Source organism: Callithrix jacchus, chromosome 11 (assembly GCF_049354715.1).
Source record: "Callithrix jacchus isolate 240 chromosome 11, calJac240_pri, whole genome shotgun sequence".
Lineage (NCBI taxonomy): Eukaryota > Metazoa > Chordata > Mammalia > Primates > Cebidae > Callithrix > Callithrix jacchus.
This window is the reverse complement of record NC_133512.1, coordinates 77,698,735-77,723,125: the sequence shown is the minus strand read 5'-3', so window position 1 is coordinate 77,723,125 and position 24,391 is coordinate 77,698,735. Positions and strand designations below refer to the sequence as shown.

At 35.9% G+C, this 24,391-nt stretch overlaps 1 protein-coding gene across 5 annotated transcripts in view; it reads left to right on the top strand.

The window, feature by feature from the left end:
* Positions 1–24,391, top strand: part of COG5 (component of oligomeric golgi complex 5) — a 377,608-nt gene that overhangs the window by 298,411 nt on the left and 54,806 nt on the right. For 3 of the 5 annotated variants that reach the window (XM_078343126.1, XM_009002649.5, XM_078343127.1), the window contains exons 15-16: positions 21,153–21,263; positions 22,758–22,820. The exons of the other annotated variants lie outside the window; for them this stretch is intronic. In XM_078343126.1, coding sequence (XP_078199252.1) covers positions 21,153–21,263; positions 22,758–22,820 — 174 coding nt within the window. The remainder of the gene's footprint in view (positions 1–21,152; positions 21,264–22,757; positions 22,821–24,391) is intronic. 5 annotated transcript variants of the gene reach the window in all.

Genomic DNA, 24,391 nt, shown 5'->3' with positions numbered 1-24,391 from the left:
ATACATTAATGCTTTAAAGTTAAGCACACATATTTCACTAGTATATATGTATGCTAACTGAAATCCAAACAAAATGAGACTTCAATACATTTTTTGCTATTACTGATATGCTAATTTTAGACACTGTGTCAAGATCTGATTGTCTCCACTATCTTTAGAATGTTAGCCAACTACGTTTTCAGTTTATCCTCTGACTATTCCCAATTGAAACATTGTAATAAACGAAATAATCTATTTTTACCTATATCCAAGTTGTTTCAGTTTGTTCTGTGATAATTTTTAGGGTAGGTTGGTGACAAACTGAAAGATTTGCACAAAATGATCCTTGGAGGTACCAGTCATGTTATGAGGCTTTCTACTTTCAGTTCCCATGGATGGACAGATTTTGTTTGCAAATATGCTACTACTTTCCATTTAGTTGATCTTGTAGTATTGACAAAAATCATCTTAGAAGCATCTTCTTAAAAAATTATTGAAAACTAACCATACAGAGACATGAAAGCTCTTTGTAGGCAATTACTGTTAATTTAGATTACTAATTTTTTTCTCAATCTTTGTTTTTAAAGGTGCTTTATTATAATGTTCATTGCTTCCAAAACACAGTTATTTCTAGAAATAAAATTCAGTATTATATCTAGTAGAGTTTAGTATAGTTACTGACAATGTCGAGACTTGAAGATAACACCATAAGAAAGGTCCAGCATATATATAGGAAGTAACTTGTGTTGAGGGCAGGACAATGGTAATGGTAACAGATACTTCAGTTAACAGAGTAATGCCAAAAGGCTTAGATGAAATCAAAATATATCTACAAACATTGTCCTGAGTTGATACTGTTGATCAAATCATCTGTGGCTATAAATTAGTTTGGCCTACCTAATCTACCTGCAATGTCGAAGACTAACAGAAAGTCATTGGCATTTTTTGTTTTTTAGTTGGATTATTTCTTTTTTTATTAAAAATAGTTTTATTTTTCAATTTTCATTTTAGTGTATAAAGGAAGCCTAAGTATTAAATAAGATTATCAAAAGCATCATATGCTTTATTTTTAACAGTATATTATTGACTAATGTCTTAAGTAACAACTTGCTGTTAAGGTTCATTTCTTGGCGTTTAATAACTCTTACGCTCCTCTGTGTTTGGAAATTATACCTGTTTTGTTTTTTAATCTTTACAAATATTCCTTTTCTTTTAGAATAATTTGACAAAACATTTAGAGGAAAATTTGGAAATAGTAAATCTTTAGTGGAAGAAAGACTGGAAACAGATTTTTTAATCGAACAACTACTCTGCCTATAAATGGAAATGTTGACTTGAGATTTGATATGAAAATTAAATCAATAAGTGGGAGATTCTTTTTAAAGGTGAAAAATTTAAGCCTCAGGTCCAGAAGATTAAGAAGTGACAGAATCTGTTGTTTCCTGACTTTTTAATCATCACCATTCTAATGTGTGAGATGGTATCTCACTGTGGTTTTAATATGCCTTTCTCTAATGACCAGTGATGATATGTTTTTCATATGTTTGTTGGCTGAATAAATGTCTTCCTTTGGGAAGTGTCTGTTCATATCCTTCGCTCACTTGCTGATGGGGTTGGTTTTTTTTTTTTTTTTTTTTTTTTTTGTAAATTTAAGTTCCTTGTAGATTCTGGGTATTAGCCCTTTGTCAGATGATTGCAAAAATATTCTCCCATTCTGTAGGTTGCCTGTTCACTCTGATGATAGTTTATTTTGCTGTGCAGAAGCACTTTAGTTTAATTAGATCCCATTAAGTCTTTACCCATGCTTACTGCATCGTCCACCTCCCAGGCAGAAAGGATCCTCCCACCTCAGCTTCCAGGTATGCCAGCATACCTTGCTAATTTTAGTTATTTCTTGTAGAGATGGTGGTCTCGCCTTGATGCCCAGGCTGGTCGCAAACTCATGGGCTCAAGTGATCCACGGCCTTAGCCTCTTGAAGTACTGGGGTTACAGGCATGAGCTACTGTACTCAGCCACAAGGGAAAATTTGAATTAGTATTTTCCTTATCCTCTGTGTGTTAAGAGGAAACTAAAATATTAGCATATAAGGGAACTATTGTGACACCTTTAAAATTTATAGGCTTGTAAACTTTTTTGATATCAACATTGGAGGCAAATAAATTATTAAGTATTCCTTTTAAAAGCTGAAGGGTATTTTCCAACAGTAATCATTGTTTAATGGTTCCAGGGAATGGCATCTAGAATCTTAGTGTAAATGTGAAATGTTATGAACTGTGAGAAAGGAGATTGGCATTTAATTAAGTTGCAGACTATTTGAAACAATAATAGGAATAATATTTATAAAGGAGGTCTCAACTTCAATGTAGATCAGTAGCCATGTATGAGGTCAATAGTTGTTGACAGTAAGGTTTTATTTTAAGGCTTTGTAAATATACACTTTATTCTTAATATAAATTCATAAGTTAGTTGGAGACTTGACATTCCTATAATGGAAAAAAACATACATGTGTGATATTTAAACAGTATGGAGACGTATGAACTCAAATATGAGTTCAGTTTGGTTTTTTTGAGACAAGTGTTGCTCTGTTTCCCAGGCTGGTGTGCAGTGGCACTGTCTCAGCTCACTGCAACATCTGTCTTCCAGATTCAAGTGATTCTCCTGCCTCAGCCTCCTGAGTAGCTGGGATTACAGGTGCACACCACCATACCTGGCTAATTTTTTGTATTTTTAGTAGAGACAGGGTTTCACCCTGCTTGCCAGGCTGGTCTTGAACTCCTGACCTGGTGATCAGCCTGCCTTGGCCTCCCAAAGTGCTGGGATTACAGGCGTGAGCCACCACACCAAGCCTCAATTTTTTTTTTTTTTTTTTTTTTTTTTTTGCTTTAAAAGTATTGGCTGGATATGGTGGTTCACGACTATAATCATGGCCAAAATGGGGAAACCCTGTCTCTACTGAAAACACAAAAATTAGCCAGGGATGGTGGCATGCCAGGAGAATCACATGAACCCAGGAGGCGTAGGTTGCAATGAGCTTAGATCACACCACTGCACTCAAGCCTGGATGACAGACCTAGACTCCTCCTCAAATAAATAAATGAGTAAATGAGTGAATGAATGAATGGATGTATTATTTAATGGAGATTTAAATGTCATTTACATGGAATATCACTCCTTATATTACATGGTAATTGCTTATGTTGTTAATACACAAATATGAAATCACCTGGAATGGTTTTTGTATTATGTGCAAACAAATGAAACAAATCAGTAGTGTTTCTGGCCAAATGCACTTTAGCTACAATACAAACACACCACTACCTTTGGATTACCTAGCTAGAGTCTTGATCCTTTCTTTTTTTTTTAAGCTATGGGATTCTCACTGTGTTGGCCAGGATGGTCTTGAACTTTTGGCCTCAAGCAACCTCCCACCTTGGCCTCTTAAAGGGAACCACCGCACCTGGCCCACTTGATCCTTTAGATAGCCTTCCACTCTCTGTTACCTCTATTCTTATGTTGGACTATTTCAGGGTCACTTCATCCTTTCTTCAAGATAGCTTTCTGCCCTGGCACAGTGGCTATACCTATTATCCTGGCACTTTGAGAGTTCAAGACAGAAGGATTACTTGAGCCCAGTAGTTCAAGACTAGCTGGGGCAACATATTGAGACCCTGTGTCTACAAAAAAGCAGAAAAGAAGACAGCTTTCTGACATGCTTCTCAGACCTCTAAGAGCTTGATTTTCTGGAGGCTGCAGTAAGTCAATACTAGACAAACTGTCAGGGCTAAGAGTCGGTAAATCATATTAAAGACAGAGAGCAATGACAAATAATATTTTCAAGAGAAAAAAATTGAAATTGCCGGTTAAAGCAGGTCAAAGTCTGTATTAGTTATCTGTTGTCATAAGAATGCTGTGTAACCGGCAACCACGTTAGGCATGAGTGATGTGCAATAAGCGTTTATTGCTCATGCTTCTTAAGTCATATGGGGTTCTGCCTAAGTGGCTTTACTGAGCTTGGCTGGGCTTACTCACAAGACTGGCCTTAACCATATTAAAATCCTGCTCTGTTCTACATGTCTCTAATCCTGCAGCAGGCTATCCTGGGCTTGATCTCATGGTGAAGAAAGGGAGGCAGAAGAGAAAATATTCCCCTAAGTCTCACTCACCAACACAACCCCTGCACAGTGCAAAACTAAATAGCAAAGAAGGTGAAGAATTGGAACAAATTATGCCATCTATCACAAAGCCAAATTGAGAGCATGCAACAGTGAAAAAAGAGAGCTCATGAACTTTCGTAATTTTAATTTTTAGTATTTAGAGATGGGATATTGCTATGTTCCCAGAGTACACAGGGAGTATTCACAGGTGCAATCAGTGTTCTCTAAAGTCCCAAACTCCTAGGCTCAAGCGATCCCCCTGCCTCAGCCTCTCAGGTATCTGGAACTACAGGCAGCTCTCCCACATCTGGCTGAGCTTTCATGTTTATTCCCAAAGGTGTAAGCTCCCTAATCGAATTCTAATGGTGTGTATTTGTTAAATTTGTATGTCATTTGACACCACCCTCATTGTCAAAGAAGAGAGAAATTTATTGCTATGGTAATTTACTTAACGATTTCAGTTAATGTTAATATTAGTATAAAATTCATAAGCTCTTTTTCTGTATGACTTCTAAATTATATGTGTTGACCTCTTAACACATTTTCTAATCTTTATTGTCCTAAACCTCTTTTCATTACCACAGGCATATAATATTCAAGTATTTTCCTTCTTCTATTTTTTTCTCATTAAATTTTTTTTTCTTTATTCCAGAATGTGGGGTTTTTTCAGTCTCTGAGTAACTGGAATCCTCCACACACACCAAGAAAATATTAGTATTAGAAGCTTGAAAAGAAATTGAGCAATTAAATCTTGCCCCATAATTTTTTTACTGCCATGTTATCACTTCAGTACCATCAAGAAGATTTTTGAAATATGTTGCTTAGTTTTTCCAGGTGGTTCTCATTGAGAGTAGTAGTCAATTACACAGTCAATCTTTTACAGTTGTTTTTATAATTTTTTATAAGTTTTTACAATTTTTCACAATTTTTAGGATTGGAAGTTCTAACACTATAGAGCCTTTATATCTGTTGAAGCATATTAGTGATCAAGTAGAGCTTTTAATCCTACCCTGTTCCAAGGTATCAACTATAATTTAATACCTTCATGTAAGCTTAAAATTATAATATTTGAAATTATATTTCTGAGAGAGAAAATTGTCAGCATTTGGTCAAGGTTAGGCTGTGGTTTACTCAAAACACCCTTCTTCCGAGCATACACCGACATGCAAACACATCACAGTAAAGATATAGCCATACCCATAATAAGATCTAAAGAAAACCTGCATTTACTGCCCAGGGCTGCTATAGGTATAAACCTAGTGTGACAAGCAGCAAGATTGCCTTGCAAAATGGAACTAAGGCCAAAAGATGCTCAGGAACTATATCTGCAGTATCCCAGTGTGACACCAGCTACCAGCTGGGTTCTGAATTGAAGACCTGTGGTAATGGTACAGAGGGAGGCATGATGAATGGGGCAACTGTAACTACCTCTCCCCCAACACACATAATTAGGCACAAACTCAGAGAGAGGAAGAACACTTCGTTTTGAAAATTAGGATGTAAACTACAACTCTGCATTTGAGTATAAGCAAACTTGTTTGCATCTTAGAAGCTATGGATTGTCTTTGATTATCCTTTATCAAACATGTAGCATACTTTTGAACAGCTTTTACTCAACTTACTAGTAGTAGGTTGTGCCAGTTTATTTTCTGAGACATATCTAAAAGCAAACATGGTGACATGGAAAGATTCTCTCTCTGATGGGAATTCAGAATATCCTCTTTCTCTTTCTCCATCTCTTAGAAAATCTTTTTAACATTTTCAGTATCTTAAGGCAGAAATTGATAATCTGGGAATGGGTTTAGGGGATCTGTAGACCCTAGGAAATTATGAAATGTTATTTGAAATTGTGAACCCAATATAGCTGAGACAGGTCTCAATTAATTTAGAAAGTTTATTTTGCCAAGGTTGAGGACTTGCGGAGACACAGTCTCGGAAGGTCTCTGATGGTGTGTGCCCAAGGTAGTCAGAGCACAGTTTGGATTTATATATTTTCGAGAGTCTTGAGACATCAGTCCACATATATAAGATAAACACTGGTTCTGTCCAGAAAGGCAGGACCACTTAAAGCTGGGAGCGGGCTTCCAAATCATAGGTAGATAAGAGATAAATGGATGCATTCTTTGGAGTTTCTGAATAGCCTCTCCAAAGGAAGCAATCAGATATACATTTATCTCAATGAGCACAGGGGTGACTTTGAGTAGAATGAGAGGCAGGTTTGCCATAAGCAGTTCCCAGCTTGACTTTTCCCTTTAGCCTCGTGATTTAGGGAGGAGGAGCCAAGATTTATTTTCCTTTCACAAAATTTTTCTGAAAAAGCACTCTAACAGATTTTAAAGAGGCCTGTGATTCTTTCTCCCCAAATAACTGAAAGATACCTGGAAAATCCCCCAGATATTTGAAAGCTAAACAGCAAACATTTAAATGATCTATAGGCCAAAAAGGGATATTTTTGAAAGATATTTTGAACTAAATAAAAATGAAAATAGAACAAACATACTAGCATTTGTAAGATAGAGCTAACTCAGCAAAGTTTGAATCATTAAATACTTTTATTTAATGTATAAGGAAAAAAGATCTCAATTAAGGATCTAATCTTCTACCTTAAGAAACTAAAAGGAGAAAAAAAAAAGAGCAAATTAAACCCATAAAACATAGTAAGAAGGAAATAATAAAGATAAGAGCAGAAAATAACCAAGTTAAAAACAAAAAACCAATAGAGAACCATCATTAAAGCCAAAAGCTTGCTCTAGAATTAGGATTTTAGTGAAAACGTTGTATACAAGATATCACTGAAAACCGACTATATCTACCATCTACAAACAGAAAATAGGCTGTGTACAGTGGCAGCAGAAATTACCAAATTCTAGGAATAATTCGACAAAATATGGGCAAGACTTTATGCTGAAAATTGTATGTTGCATTGAGAGAAATTAAAGAATAATGTGTTAAATGATGGTATATATCCTGTTCATATATTGGATGACTCAGTACTATAAGGGGGTTGATTCTTTTGAAATTGTAATTCTAATAAAATTCTACCTTTTTTTAAAAAAATTGATCAGTTGACTGTTAAATTTTTACAGAAATACAGAAGTGTCAAGAATAACCAAGACACTTCTTTTAAGAGATAAGAGTCTTGTTCCATTGCCCAGGCTAGATGCAGTGTCCTGATCCTTGCTCACTGCAGCCTGGAACTCCTGGGCTCAAGGGGTCCTTCTGCCTCAGCCTCCCCAGTAGCTGGGATTTCAGGCATGAGCTACTACACCTGGCAATCAAGACACTTTTTTAAGAAGATGAACAATGCAGGGTGATTTGCTGTACTAGATAAGAAAGCTCATTAAGTTATAGTAAAGGCCAGGTGTGGTGGCTCACACCTGTAAATCCCAGCACTTTGGGAGGTTGAGGAAGGAGGATCAGTTGAGGTCAGGAGTTTGAGACCAGCCTGGGCCATTGAGTGAGATCCCATCTCTACCCCAAAAAAAATAAGTTCTAGTTAAGATACTGAAGTATTAAGTATTAGTAGCACAAGTATAGAAAAATGGAACCTTAAAGAGAAACAGGCCCACACATATACAGTCACAGTATATTAGAATTCACAGTATATTAAAATTCACAGTAAACACTTTACCAGACACTTTTCTCCACCTGCCTAAATTAACATTATCAAAACTAAATGTAATGTATATTTTGGAAGTCTGGAGAAAATAACGAAGTAAAGGGGTGTGTGTGTGTGTGTGTGTGTGTGTTTTCTTTGTTCTCATGGGTCTACATTTCTTATTTTCACTTTTGATAGTTAAAAACATATCTGAGGCTGGGCAAGGTGGCACATATTTCATATCCCAGATAGTTGGGAAGCTGAGGCGGGAGGATCACTTGAGCCCAGAAGGCGGAGGCTGCAGTGAGCCAAGATTGTGTCCATGGCACTCCAGCCAGAGTAATAGAGGGAGATCCTGTCTCAAAACAATAATAAAAAAAAATATGTAAGTACTACCTTTGCTAACAACCCAGTTTAAAAGTTAGGAAATTGAATTTCTAACTGTAAGCATTCTGATAACCTTCACATTTAACAATAATGACAAGGAATATTGATCTGTGAGGAGTTCACATCTCCTTACTTTCTCTCTCAGGCCTCCACAGAAGATACATCTTCAAGAAAATATTGACATTTGGGGAGCTTGGTTACAAATTAGTGAGAGAAATACTTTGTAGTCTTATAAAGATTTGTATGCGCTGACTCAGAAAAGTCTCTATGATGTATTAGACTAGAAAAATAAGGTAAAAATAGTACATTTAGTAGTCCCATCTGTAAGTAAAATAGATACGTTAAATAAATGTGTTTTTATGCCTTTTCTTTTTTTTTTTTTTTTAATTTCTGGAAGGCCACATAAGAAACTGTTTGTATGTGACTTTGTGGAGAATGGGACTAAAGATGTGGAGACAGAACTTTCTGAAAAATGTTATGCCTTTCATTTCTGTTTCAGTATTTACCATATGCAAGATTTTACAAGAAGGAATAATTTGATTAGTACTCAGAGGGTCTGATCACAGTGAATGGGACTGAAGAGGCAAGTCCAAGTACCTTAAAAGGCAGTAGCAGTCTGGCAGCTATTGAAGCAATGTGTGTTCTGACATCCTTGAAACTGTTCTGATACCCTTGAAGCTATGTAACCTTAACCCTAGATCATGTCAGGTCTTGCAGGCTCTAGTAAGGGCTTTGGCCTTCACTCAGAATGAGAGGGAAACTATTTAATGGTTGAATTCAGAAGGAGGAAATCTAACGCAAAAAGGAAGGATTAGAATGTAGGAAATAATAGTAAGCACAAAACATCGATAAACACGTAGGTAAATCTAATCTTTAATAGCATAAAATAAGAAGTAATAGTGACTAATAAGAAACGTAGAAGTAAGATGGAACTAAAATACAAGTCCTCATTAAGGTATAAAATGAGGAAGGAATGATGGATTTTAAAGCATTTTAAAATGCATATTATTGTTCAGAAGGATTTTAAAGCCCTAGATACATTCACTTAAATTGAATATAATTTTGACAATTTAATTATGACTATTGAAAGAAATAGAATATATGACTTAGAATTAAGTTAATGGAAAAGGGTAAAAAAGAAAACTATCAGTTGAGTAAAAGGCTGAAAAATATACAGAAATGAAAGAAACTAAAATCATGACAAATAAAAGGAAGTTTATAATAAGGTAGTAAAATCATTCCAACAAGTACATCACTGATCACAATAAATATAAATATACTAAACTGGCCACTGACATTTTTCAGTTTGCATAGAATCATTGACTGAATTCAGCCTTGTGTGACATACCTGAAATATAAGGACAGATAAAGGATGAAAGTAAAAGAAGGGAGAAAAAATATTTCAGGCAAATACTAATCAGAAGAATGCTGACATACCTATTCTTCTGATTAACATCAGACAGAATAGACTTTAAATCAGAAAGCATTATTAAGGATTGTGGAGGTCACATAAAGGAAGGCAAAGAATTATGATACACCTTACAACACAACCTCAAACTAAAAGCGAAAGTAGATAGAATTATAGAGAGAAACAAACAAATCCACTACCAAAACGAAAGACTGTGTTGGTGAAGAGGGTCATTCAAGCCACATTGGAAGTATATCCTTTAAAACTACTTCCCTTGAGACATTTTCTCAAATATAGCCATTTATGGCAAACACAGTCATAGAATGACAAAGATAATAGTGCCATGTTTTGCAAAATGAATTCTTGCTTTCTCAGGTAATTAACTTTTTTTCCTGTTTTGACATTATAAACATTAATATTAAAACCAATATACAGAAAGAGCCTAATTAACTTGGAGTTCAGTAACATACTTTTTTATTATTAGGAGTTCAGTTGAACTGAAGATTATTGTTGGACTATAAATAAAGAATTCTCAGGCCAGGCACGGTGACTCAGTCTGTCATCCTTGCACTTTGGAAGGCCAAGGCTGGTGGATCACCTGAGGTCTGGAGTTTGAGACCAGCCTGACCAACAAGGAGAAACCCCATCTCTACTAAAAATACAAAATTAGCTGGTTGTAGTGGCGGATGCCTGTAATCTCAGTTACTGGAGAAGCTGAGGCAGGAGAATTGCTTGAATCTGGGAGGCAGAGGTTGCAGCGAGCTGAGATTGCACCATTGCACTCCAGACTCCAGCCTGGGCAACAAGAGTGAACCTTTGTCTCAAGAAAAAAAAAAAAAAGAAATTTCTTATTATGCAAAGTAATAATGCATATAAGATTATAGATTTAATTATATTTTTTTAATTTTTTAAAAATAGATGTGGGGAGCTCACTATGTTGTACAGGCTGGTGTCCAACTCTGGCCTCAAGCAATTCTCCCACCTCAGCCTCCCAAAGTGCTGGAATTACTGGTGTGAGCCACCATGCCTGGCTTCTATACTAATTATTTTTTTAATTGTGTTGATTAATTAAGCCTTAATACTAGGATGCTGGGATTTTAGTTATTCTGTATCCCTGAGAGTAATAAACTTTTATTATTTTTTGAAATTCTATAGTTTGAAGCTTATTTTATACTATAATCAGATTTCTATAAATCAAAGAGGCCTTATTCTCTATGTTTCATGTAGTATGAAGGGTTTTTTAAATTGCTAATAGATTACTTACAGTATTCCTTATTGGAAAATGGGAAAACCTCAGCATACCTAAAAGTGAACAGTTCTTTCTTTTTCAAAGAATTTAAAATATGCAGACTTACGACACTAAAATTAATTAACAAGGCCAGTGTTTAGGTCATGGGTAGGTAGAAATTCTGTCTGCTGTTCAAAAGCATAAGACCTTTTCAGGAAAAATAAAAGCTTCTTAGAAGGGATAACAGACTTGATTAAATGATTCATTCTTAGCAAATTGTGTTTGCATTTTGATCCCCTGTATTGCCACATGGAGATTTTGATAGAAGCTTGGAAAATGTAGAGGAGATTAATGAGAAAGTTAGGTTGAGAAAGGGGCTTTGTTTAGTAGGAATTGGTGGTGTCTCAGCAACAGAGCTTTGAATTACAAAGCTGTATTTTATTCCTGTGTGTTGTTCATGCTCAGCTCTCATGCATAAACAAGCCTTGATTTTGTTTCCTACTTTTTGGTTACATATTAACTGTTCAAACTGGATTGCATTTCAAGCTATCATCTTTTTAATAACAGATTTATGTGAAGATTTAGCCCGATGTCAAGATACAACATTACTGTTGAATCTGTTCTATGGTTGAATTATACCTTTCTTTATTTTGTAAATAGCTAGTAAAAAACCTCTTTTTAAAATTAAGTTGTCAAACATTTGATAAACTTAACAGTCTGGGATATAATTAAGAACCAAGAAGGCAATGAAATCAGTCTCTGAACTGCTAGACTTGATGTTACAATGTCCATATACATATAACTCATAGGAAAGTCTCCCAGCTTTAACATGTTAGTTAGTTAGTTCTGTGGTTTCCCACGTCAAAGCAAATTAGACCAAGATGAGGGAAGAAGATCAAAAAGATATCAAAAAAGAGAAAGCTTACACGTTAGGAATAAGGGAAGGACTCGTAAAATCACCAAAATTTGAAGAATAGGAAATACCAAACATCAAGAGTTAGTAATCTAAGTTTATTTAATGAATGAAGGTGAATGCAGGGGAATACCCTGCTCAGCTTGGATAAACTCAGTAAAAGCAGAGAAGAGATGTAACAGCCTAAAAATACTGCTCAAACACTAGTGGACATTTACAATGGTTAACCTAAGTAGAATTTGCCTTCTTCAGGTACATGTTCTGTGTACCTTAATTATGAAACCAGAAAAGTGTGACATACACTTTGGGAATATTTTCTTGAAAATATTTTCTGATAGTTTTGGCACCCAAGAAACTAGTTACATTTATCATCAAAGTTTACTTAGGTTGATGTGCTGGGAAAGTGACAAATTGCTGTGTAAACCTACAGATTTGTCCTTTTTTATACATTTTCAGAAACATATCCTAAACCTGGATATCACATAAAATATAATTTGTAATATATTACAGGCTCACTCTCTCCCCCATACACACACACACACACACACACACACACATCACACACATACATATTTTTTGCTTTTTTTTTTTTTTGGAGACAGGGTCTCTCTGTCACCCTGGCTGGAGTGCAGTGGTTTAGTTATAGCTTACTGCAGCCTTGACCTCCTGGGCTGAAGAAATCCTCCTGCTTCAGCCTCCTGAGGACCTGGGACTGTAGGCAAACACCACTTTGCCCAGCTAATTTTTTCATTTTCTGTAGAGACAAAGTTTCACTCTATTGCCCAGGTTGGTCCTAAACTCCTGAGCTCAGGCTGTACTCCCACTTTGGCCTCCTAAAGTGCTGGGGTTACAGGCCTGAACCGCTGTGCCCAGCCTGTACAAACTGTATTTAGCATGAAGGATCTTTGATAATTTAATTGTGAGCACATACATATTTAAACATATAATTTTACATTTTTATAGGATAATTGCCATGTTATAATAAGGTAAGTGATATTTAATCAGAACTCTTAGGAGTTATCATTAAAATCTGAACCAGGTAATCTGTGATTATCAATCTGAACCAAATAATCTATGATTAAAGCATTTGAAAATTAAACATGAATAAAAATTAAGGCTGGGTGCAGTACCTCACACCTGCAATCTTTGGAAGCTCCCAAAGATGACTTCTTAAGCCCAAGAGTTTGAGACCAGTGAGGGAAAATAGTGGAACCTGTCTCTACAGAAAATTTAAAAATTAGCTGGGCATGATGCCTGTGTTCTCAGCTACTCTGGAAGCTGAAATGAGAGAATCACTTGATCCCAGGAGGTTGAGACTGCAGTGAATCATGATCATGCCACTGTAATTCAGCCTGTGTGATGGAGGAAGACCCGGTCTCAAAAAATAAAATAAAAATTATTTTTGTCTGTGTCATAGATCAGTAGATTAAAAAGTACCTTGATGAGATTATCTTTCCCCAGATCCTTTCTTTGGACAGGTAAACAACTAAAGCAGTTTATTTTCTCATATTATTGTAAATCTTTCAGAGATGGAGATTATATCCTCTTAATGTTTATAATGTGTGAAATTACATTGTGTAACAATTTCTAAGTATATTCTACAAGTAAACCTTTTAGATACTTTATGGAATTCCAGTACCCTTTAGTATTTTACTAACCTTCTTCTTTGTGTAATGCTTCACACTATTTCTTTACATTTTTGCTTTATTTTTTTTCCAGTCTTTTTGTGAAAGCAAATGGCTACATAGACCTATCTGCTTTCTTTTTCTTTTTTTTTTTTTGAGACGGAGTTTCGCTCTTGTTACCCAGGCTGGAGTGCAATGGCGCGATCTCGACTCACCGCAACCTCCGCCTCCTGGGCTCAGGCAATTCTCCTGCCTCAGCCTCCCGAGTAGCTGGGATTACAGGCAGGCGCCACCATGCCCAGCTAATTTTTTGTATTTTTAGTAGAGACGGGGTTTCACCATGTTGACCTGGATGGTCTCAATCTCTTGACCTTGTGATCCACCCGCCTCGGCCTTCCAAAGTGCTGGGATTACAGGCGTGAGCCACCGCGCCCGGCCCATCTGCTTTCTTTTTTACAGTTAACTGTGTGACATTAGTAACTTCCCTTGTTTGTTCCATCATGTAAGTTGCCCGACAGACCCGACCATTTTCTTATTTTTCAACATGTAGGGTTTTCCGATTTCTCACTTTTATAAATCTTTGTGCATAAACTTTTCTGTATTATTTTCTTATACATTTTCTGGGGTTCGTTTTTGGTTTTTGTTGTTTTGAGACAGGATCTGGCTCTGTCACCCAGGCTGGAGTGCAGTGGAAAGATCTTGACTCACTGCTGTAACGGGGGCGGGGGAGGCGGGGGGGAGCCTACTCAGCTCCCAATTCAGAAGAGGTTCTTGGCCTCTTACCCCAAAGAATGGGGAAAGGGGCCCTGGAGGCATGGTGAGCTTACCGTTCAAATAAATATCATGGACCCAAAGAGTTTTGCGGAAGAACAATTTATTAGAGAGAGAGAGAGAGAGAGAGAGAGAGAGAGAGAGAGAGAGAGCGCGAGAGCGAGAGCGAGCCCACGGTGTTGTGTGAGGTGATCCCAGAGTAGGCAGTCTGTTCAGGTAAGGAGCAGCGGAAGTTTTAACCCTTGAGTTACTCCCTTCCCATTCACGCTTTTGTCCATTGAGAGTTCTTTCTTTCAAGTGTCCTCTGGAGTGATTGATCTTTGACTCTGATACTGGATTGGCTACTTGGTCCACAGCCCTGAGTCACAGAACCCCCTCCTCCCTGAGCTTTCAGCGGAATATTTGGAAAAAGAAGCCTCACCTGGCTTTCCCTACGTGGCCCGTGCTAGGGAACATCAGACAAAGAACTTTACATTTGAAACCCCTCTGGTTCCCGGATGGAGGCATGGAGTCTGGAAACTCCTGCCTTTGAAACCACGCCCCTCGCTGAACCGGGAAGAGAAGTCCCTCACTGCAGCCTCCCCTCCCAGACTTACACCATCCTCACGCCTTAGCCTCGAGAGTAGCTGGGACCTACAGGCTCACACCATGACGCCAGGCTAATTTTTGTATTTTTTGTAGAGATAGGGTTTTGCCATATTGCCCAGGCTGGTCTCAAACTCCTCGGCTCTAGTCACCCTCCTGCCTCACCCTCCCAAAGTGCTGGGATTACAGGTGTGAGCCACTGTCCCTGGCTCCATTGTCTGGATTTTTTTTTTTTTTTTTTGCAATATATTTCTTACAATATTTGCTTATATATGTAAGGATATGGCAATTTTGAGACTCTTGGAATATATTGCTCCTTGGTATCTCTTGACCTAGAGGATCACTGAGCTGTATGTCTAAAAACCTGATATGTGTAGACCAGGAATTACTAATAGATTTTATGCCCTGGGTCAAGTATTAGAGATTTGTAGTCACTGCCTGGAGTGCCATGTTGAGAGAGACCATAACAGGGCCACAACTGATTATGAATATCTTCTATACGCATGGGAGTGGACATAAATAGACCACTGGAAGTGTTTCCATAACATCTGGAAAGTAACTTACTTACCCTTTAGTAATTTATAAGTAATCTATAATATATTTTCTTATTTTGTTCTTTTTAGACATTTTTCTGAGTCATCAACTTTATAACTCCCCACAAATAATTTTTAGATTTTCTGAATAGAAAAAGTTGTCATCCAACTCATCCCTTGAATTGTCAGTTTTATTTCTTTGACTTTTAGCCCTCAGGCATGATGATTAGGGAGATCTTGGTCATTTCATTTGCAGATAAAACATTCTTCATGTTATTATAACTAGGTAGCTTATTGTTTCAGGGATTCAGTCTCATCAGTTGTTTCTCACATATGGAATTCACATGCTGTTCCTAATGAGCAGATGTACAGAATTAGAATTTCTGAAGAATATTTTGTTCAGATAATTAAATTTAAAAAGGAATAGTGTATCTTGTCATTTGCACATAAGAATTTATTTTAATTTTTATTTAGGGATTTGTTTAGCGTTTGGATTCCCTCTCATTCCTTGTGTGTGTGTGATTTTTAAAAATAAATTAAAATGCAACTCTTTTCATTTCTAACATCTTTCTAGACTGTATTGGAATAATGTGAAATGATTAACCAGTATGTACATTGCTCCTATTTTACAATGTTGAATCTCTTATTGCTTCTAATTTTCTCGTTCCCTCGTTCACAGTGCTTTACAGCCAAAGCTGTATTTTTGTACCTTGGTACAATTTATTCATCTCAAATAAGATAGGGTTTGAAAAAACAGCCATATGTAATTAACATTTTCTACTTGGAGACGCCTTGCTGAACATACACATGAATTAGTGATAAGTCAATTTTAAGGAGTTTGCAAGAAATAGCTTGAGATAATAAAGGTTAAGCTGGCTCAAGATGGGTAGAGGATTATGTAGTAGTTGGAGTGCCTACTTTGTGCAAGATGCTTTGTTACCACAACCCAAATGGAGCAAAACCTCCTCTGTAACTCCAGGCAGCTTCACTGGCATTTGGTTCTCATTCCTAAATGCTAATCGGTTCTCTTGGTCCCTAGCCAGCTCTGAGTTAGACTAGAGGTTGGGGGAAGGAACCAAGCAATGAATAAGTGAAAAAAAAAATAAGAATAAGACATAGAATTGTCTGGAGATAGAAATATATGGTATTATTATTTTTCAGGCTTTTTACTGTTTACATACCATACTTTGGTATAAACTGTATTATTCCATGTTACAGATGAATTGAAGGTACAAGTCACTTGGCTAGCAAGTGGTAGGGACGGCAGACATTCTGGGAACAGGAGTTTTCTGATTGCTTCTATTTTTTCAGGAAAGTATATAGCAAAGTCATCAGCTGAGTATGAGGAGGAGAGGAGGAGGCGTTGGAGAGTAGAGAAATGAGGAGAAGGTGAGGAACAGTCTCCTAGGGGCTTAGGAGCATGAATGGGATACTTAACAGTATTGACAGGCAACACCAACAACCTACCTTGGTTTAGTGGTCATAGATTTAAAGTCCAACCAGTGAGAAGCTCATTCAGCTTCTCACATTCAAGCATTGACTTGGTTTCACCCAGGACTAGAGTTTTCCTAAGTGACCATTAATATATGTATTCTTAATACCTTGCCCCCCGACTCTCTGAAAACTAACTCTCCAGGGACCATTTTAAAGTAGTATCTCAACAGGTGCACTGGATCCCATCTTCTCTCAGGATACCAGTCACTGCTGAAAAGATGTCATCACTGCTGAAATTGATTATGAATCACATAATGTAATCAGAAAGGAAAGAAGAAATGGGTGTCAAGGACACCTGTGAGATAGAATGATCAGGTGGTACATTTGGGAGGTCTTAAGAGGTTACTGAAGTATTGGAATTAGAATCAAAGGGACAGTCAGTGTGATGGCTCATGCCTGTAATCCCAGCATGTTGGGAGTATGAGGCAGGTAGATCACTTGAGGCCAGGAGTTCGAGACTAACCTAGCTAACATGGCAAAAACTCATCTCTACTAAAAATACAAAAATTAGCCAGGCATGGTGGCACATGCCTTTAATCCCAGTTACTCAGGAGGCTGAGGCATGAGAATCGCTTGAACCCAGTAGGGCGAAGGTTGCTGTAAGCTGAGATCATGCCACTGTCCTCCAGTTTGAGTGACAGAGAGAGTCTATCTTAAAGAAAAAAGAAAGAGAAACATAAATATATATACCTACTGTGTACTCTCAAAAATTAAAATTAAAAAAAGAAAAATCAAAGGGAAAGATTTGAAATGGCAGCTAAGAGTATACTTGAAATCAGATTGGAGAGGGAGTTCAGTCATTACAATGGCAAGATTAGAGAGTGTAACTATGCAAGAAGATAAATGAGTTGGAATAGAGAATAAGATCACTCAATGAAGGAGAAGAGGACAAGGAACTGAGAGTCCATTGTATTGGAAGGATCATCTATTTGAATACTGATTTAATCAAAACTTATTGCAGGGGTCAACAGCAATGAGCAACCAAAATGTTAGTCTCTAATTCTATTCAGAAAGCCCAAATGTTGGTCTCTAATTCTATTTTCCACTAAAGGGAACTAGAACTCTTTGGAGACATGGTTGTTTTCACATAAAAGTACTGTATCACTGTAAGTCTATGAAGTTGATAACATAACTGTGGTTTTGTAAGAGAATAACCTTATTAGGAAATAAACAAATATTTAGGGGTAAAGGGCCTTAATATACGTATAATTCAGAAAACAAATTATGCACATTTCTGTATGTGACAGAAGGAGAGAGAATACAAATGATAAAGCACATGGGATTAACTGTAACCATCGGTAAATCCAGATAGAGAATATACAGTGTTCATTGTACTGTTTTTATTTTTATAACTTTCTGTAAATTTGAGATTACAGTTGCATGGGTCCACTTGTACACAGATTTTTTTTCAATCAGAGGCAAATCAAAAATACCCTATTCACAGGATATAAAACCTGTATATATATAAAACCAACTTTTCCTATATGCAGGTTCCTCAGGGCCCACTGTGGGACGTGAGTATGCATAGGTTTAGGTGAGGGATGGGTGTTGTGGTCCTGGAACCACTCTTCCCCCCATGTATACTGAGGGAAGAGTGTATTAAAAAAAAAAAAAAAAAAAAAAAACTATGACAAGAGTGGTATTGGAGAGACACAAGGTCATCCACTTAGTTAAATGTTGAACTTGGACTGATTATATTCTGTGCAGTAAAATCAGGATAAGAGGCAGATTGTTTACATCTCTAAACTTTTGGAAAATTACATTTTCACTTTGATATTTTTATTTTGTTCTTTGTTTTTGGCATGATGGCCTTTCATTTTTAGTTCAATGATGTTTTATAACCAAAACTATTATATTCTTTTCCTATAACTTCATAGATCTTTTGAATTTAAGTCATCCTGTCTTAACCTTCATTTTCACAAGGTTCTCAGGGCATCAGTTGAAAACCTTGAAAGTCTGGGATTCTTTCTGTGCTTTTTTAAAAAACAGTTTTATTAAGATGCATATTAAGATATAATTCACGTGTCATATAACTTGTACATTTTAATAAAGTATACAAGTCAGTGGTTTTTAGTATATTCACAGTCAATTTTAAAACATTTCATCACCCCAGTGAGAAACCTCATTCCAGTTAGCACTCACTCCTGATACACTTCACTACCCCACTGCAATTTCCAATCTACTTTTGTCTGTATGAATTTGCCTAATCTGGATATTTCATATAAATGTAACCATTTAATATGTGGCTTTTGGGGTTTTTTTTCACATAGAATAATGTTTTCAGAATTCACCTATGTTGTAACATGTATCAGAGCTTTATTCTTTTGTGTGGTAAATAATGTTACATTGCATGGATATTCTACATTTTGTCAGTTGGTTGACACTGGGTTTTTCTATTTTCTTACTATGAATAAATGCTGCTGTGAACATTTGTGTACAGGTTTTTATGTGAACATATGTTTTTATTTCTCTTATACATATCACTGGGAGTTGAATTGGCTGTGTCACATGGTCACTCTGTATCTACCTTCGGGGAAAAGCCAGATTGTTTCTACGCAGCTCCTACAATTTTACATTCCCACCAGCAGTGTGTGCGGGTTGTTTCTCTCCATCCTGGCCAGCATTTGTTATTACTTATCTTCCTGGTTATAGCATCCCAGTGGGTGTGAAGTGGACCTGTCTATACTTTTAAACCCCCAAAATATGATCAGTCCTCAATAATAAAAGATCTCCACCCTTTTCTAGCAGCAAGCATATCTCCTCATTAACTACACATAAAATAAATTGAAATAAAATCGCATAAAAATTCTTTCCCTTTTCCATTTCTTTGTTCTTCAAAATCGATTGGAGAGAATCTCAGGAGAAGTAATTGGATTTTTAAAATTGTGCAGCTAGAGTTCATAACTTTTAAATGCCCATTATAGTCAGATGTATGTTTAGCATCTGACCCCCACCCCGCCCCGTGTCTGCCACTGATGCCACTCGCCATTGCCGCCTACACCTCCAGAGTGTCTTATTCAGGAGCCTTTCCCCATCCTCACCTTAGCACAGAGCCTATCATTTGCTTTCTCTGGGTAGCTCAGAGCTTCTATTAGTATTAGTTCAACACATTATTGATTAAATTGAATTTTGTGGGGTCTCCTGAGTGCCTGAGTGCTGTTTTTTTTTTTAACATAGTTTCTACAGGAAAATATGTATCTTTCCAGGTCAACACCTTAGAACACAGCTTGATTGCAAGTTTGTGATTATCCGTGTCCATGAAGAAAGTCAAAATAAATTGGAGTTGTTTAACCTGGTGTCAGAAAGTCTTAGGTTAATTTAATAACCGCCATCATGTTGCACCTTTAGCAAGCATTATTCCCTTTGTTTAAATTGCAATTTCTAATTTAAAACTTATATTTTATTACATGTAATAAAATGGCAAGTAAAAATTGAATTCAATTTCAAAAAATATATATATTAAAGGAAAGTAGAAAGAAAAGAGTAGCATTTTTCTCATTGTATTTGGCTTACTCTAACAATAGAAAGTTGCTCTTAGTTTCAGTTCTCCTAAAAGGCCAACTTATGTTTGAGATGTATATCCTCACTAGTAGAATGAGTTACATCATGCTTTCTATGTCCTGATGAAGTTTAATTTACCTTTAAATAATAATTGTTACAGAGGATTGGATTAAAATCTGATCAACAAGAGAATGGTCGATATATATGTATTTTTTTCTTAAATTTGAACCATGACAGTTAGAGATTAACTCAATAAAGCATTCCATGTCCCTTTCCCAAAAAACACATGCATTTAGAAATAAATTAAAGATCAGGTGTAGAAAGTTTTTAATACCACTTCTACTGATCCGCTATCCACAGTATAAATGTGGGCTTTTTTTTAATCTGTAAAAAACCAGAATAATACCCTGTTTGCACCATTCATTTCATTGAAGTATTAGGATGGCTGTCAAATATACATGGGATTTAGGTTTATTTTTATTTCTCTCTCTAACCAACCTCTTTCCACCTCCTTCCCCTCCTTCCCCTCTCTCTGTTCTCTCCTTTCCTCCTTCCTTTTTTTGCGGGCTTATTTCTGAGTGCTTGAATAGAAAGAAGGCCAATTGGCAGTTGCCAGAAGGTATTCCTTAGGATTACATATCGAAATGTTATAGTAACATTTCGATATGTTACTATATCAAAATAATAGCACACATGGGGCATTTGGGTCATACCTGCCTCAGGGTCCATCAGCTTTGAAGTATTAACAGAGATGTTTTTCCTGTGCAAGAACAATTGCGTTTTCTCTACACAGATTGCCGGCTTTACCTCAAGTCCGAAGCCTTAACTTGACCTGAATATTCCAGTTACCATTCTCTTTGTCAGAGGGGCATGAACTTCTCCCCTGTTAGAGAAGTGTGTGTGTGTGTGTGTGTGTGTGTGTGTGTGTGTGAATTACCTTTTTGACATGTTTCTTTGGTGTTGATTTCTGACAGCTCTCCACACAAGGAGATGCAAGTCAGGTGATTGGGCCTCTTACTGAAGGACAGAGAAGAAATGTGGCAGTAGTGAATTCACTGTATAAGTTGCACCAGTCAGTAACAAAGGTAACCTTTATTTTTATTGTTTTTTTGTTTTACTTAATTTTAAATTCTTCTTCTTGCCTCAAATTTGGACACTTTACAAATTAATATTTAGTACTTTGGAAAAGAATACAATAAAAATGTGGTTACTATGAAATAAACTAAGGAGTTAACTCTTTTTAAACAGTCTTTGATTCTGACCTTCATTGTTTGTGTGACTTTTAGTCTGTACATTCAGTTTAAAACACATGAACTTTAGATCCTCAAGTTAGTTAAGTTTATTGAACAAATTATTGGAAGGCAAACATACATTTTCATACTTTTTGAAACACCTATATAGTGTTTGATATAGTGTAGATGGTAGTAAATTATAGCTAAGCTAATGACAGAATAAGACCCTGAAGTCCTCCAACATGTCAAAAATGTTCTATTAATATCTTTGCATTAAAAAGGTGGGGAGAAGCTGTATTGAAAACTGAATTTTTATGATATAATCACTGATGACTGCTTGCAAATAGACAATGTATATTCTTTTGCCCTTTTTCTAATACGCATTTAAAAGAAATGGGTGAACTCTAACTTGTTGGCCTCTATATATTACGTCTAAGGTGAACTGTATTGTTAATTACTAAGAAAGCAATACTCTCAAGTCCATCTGTGACTTTTGAGTAACTTGTGCTTAATTATTCTCTATAGGTCATTTTTTAAATATTTTATAAGCACGGAGATAATAATTTAGAAGACCTGAAGGAAGCTAATGGTTAAAATAATGTTCTTGAAAACTTGACTTCTCATATGAGTTTTAATTTACTAGATTGTGATTTAGAATAATTTTAAGTGACTATTACTCATTTATTTAAAGATTTTAACAAGTCCTTTTACCAATTAGGGGTTTCTAAAAATGTGTGTTTTACACAGTAAACAAAATACATGCTAAAGAGTTAGTAACAGGTATATCTCAGAAAGGTAAAAATTATTAAAAAACACTAAATGATGTATTTCCCATTCTCTTTAATCATTATTCCAGAGAACCACAAGCAAAGGAAGATTGTGTTCTATCTAGCCTGCTTTAAATGTCTTTATTGATATTTTCAAAATTTGCTGATGTTTGTATTGTTTTATAAAAATTGAAATGCTGACATTTTTATTTTAAAGACTTGTTGGAAATTAGGGTCAGCCTAAAGACAAGTTATTTTCTTTAAAGAAATAAGTAAATATGGCTTTATTCTGGCCTTTGCAAGTTAAAACTTCATAATTAAAACCTGTGTAAAATGAATAAAGGAAACATAGCTCTTAGTAGTATTAATGTTATTTGAAATATGTATTTGATGTATACACAAAATTATTTTTCAACCTATCTTAATTCTGATTTTTAAAATCATGTATAAGATATTATGATAAACAGTGGTAATACTATATAGATAGTATGTGGAAACAGCATTATATGCTATAATCAAAATTAGTATTTGTAGAAATAGACTTAAGCAAAACTATAACTGGATCAAAACCTTGTTCTAGGTCGTTTCCAGTCAGAGTTCATTCCCACCGGCAGCTGAGCAAACTATAATTTCAGCTTTAAAGGTAAAATAATTTAATTTAATCTTTGACTCTATAGATCAGAGTGGTTTTAGTATTATTTGTGTAACTGAGCGGGCGATGTCACATTTTCTAAATAATTCAGAATCCTCTATATATTACAAAAGTAGCATGTTAATAATTATCCTAAAGAGAATAGATACCAAATGTGTTTATATTTTCTAGAATTTAAAAATAGACCCTTTTGGTGTCTACAGATTGTGTTCTACTTATGATAATTGTACACATAGAAGCAAGAGTCTTACATGTATTTATCTAATGGCAGTACAACTCAGTATTATCCCAGTAAAGCAATGGTTCTCCACCAGAATCAATCCCCTAGGTGACATTTGACAGTATCTGGAGACGTTCTGGATTGACATGACAAGGTGGAGATGCTACTGGCATATAGGGAGTAGAGGCCAAGGATGTTGCTGAACATCTTGGACTACATAGGACAATGCCCACCCCTCTCTCATAACAGAGTTTTCTAGTCCAAAATGTCAGTAATGCCAAGGTTGATAAACCCTACTTTAAACATGGCATAAAACCAGAATATATTTTTATATATTTTATTTTTTATATATGAACGTTAATGTACCCCTTTTCTATTATTTAGGAAATTTTATTAAATAATGGTATGAGATTCAGAGCCATATGTAGTTGACAGTATCTCTTTAAAAAACAAGCAGATTATTCATTTTTACAACACTACTAGAGAGGCACATTTTGAAATATTACTGCAACCCTTCAAGTTATATATTTGTATTACCATTTTTATACATCTTAGAAATAATATCTTGTTCAAGGTCATATCGCTGATAAATGCAGACCTTGTTAACTCTAAATAGTTAAGTCTGCTACAGCTTGCCTCCATCATTCCTTTATTTGCTAAATATTTATTTAGTACTTGGTGAGTAAGTAAGGCCATATAGCATGGACTCTGGAGCCAAACTACCTGTAACCCATCTCAGCTATTTATCTAGCTATGTGACCTCAAACAAGTGAATAAGCTCTCTCTTGCCTTAGTTTCTGCATCTATAAAATGTTACAATAAACCTACACAAAGGTAATAAATTTCAACTATTAGATTGGATTTAGGTCTCTAAGGGAGAGTTTGAAAAAGTGAGATCAAAGTCTACAAGTAAACCTTAAGGATAAACACATACTTAGAGAAAAGAGGAGACAAGGAAAGAACAATCAGAAGGAGGAAGAAAATTAGAACACTGTTCACAAATCCTAAAGAGGAAGGGAGCTTTTAAAGTCAAATGCTTTAGAATTTACAGGGAATGAGGACTTAACAGGCACCAAAATGTAAGGACACTAAATTCATATATGAATGTATTTGATTCATTGAGGGTAAGAGGAGGAGACAGTCTGTTTTTGCCCAATGTATTAAAAGGACACTTGGATGTTTTCTCTGTATCCCTTTTTCTCCGATTGTGCTTTAAAATATTTTGCCATAATAAAATAATCTCTTTTAGTGAGGTTGGCATACATATTGATGATCATAAAATTAGGTCAATGTGACAAACCTTAAAGTCTTAACATTCTTAATTCCAGACAAGGACCGTATA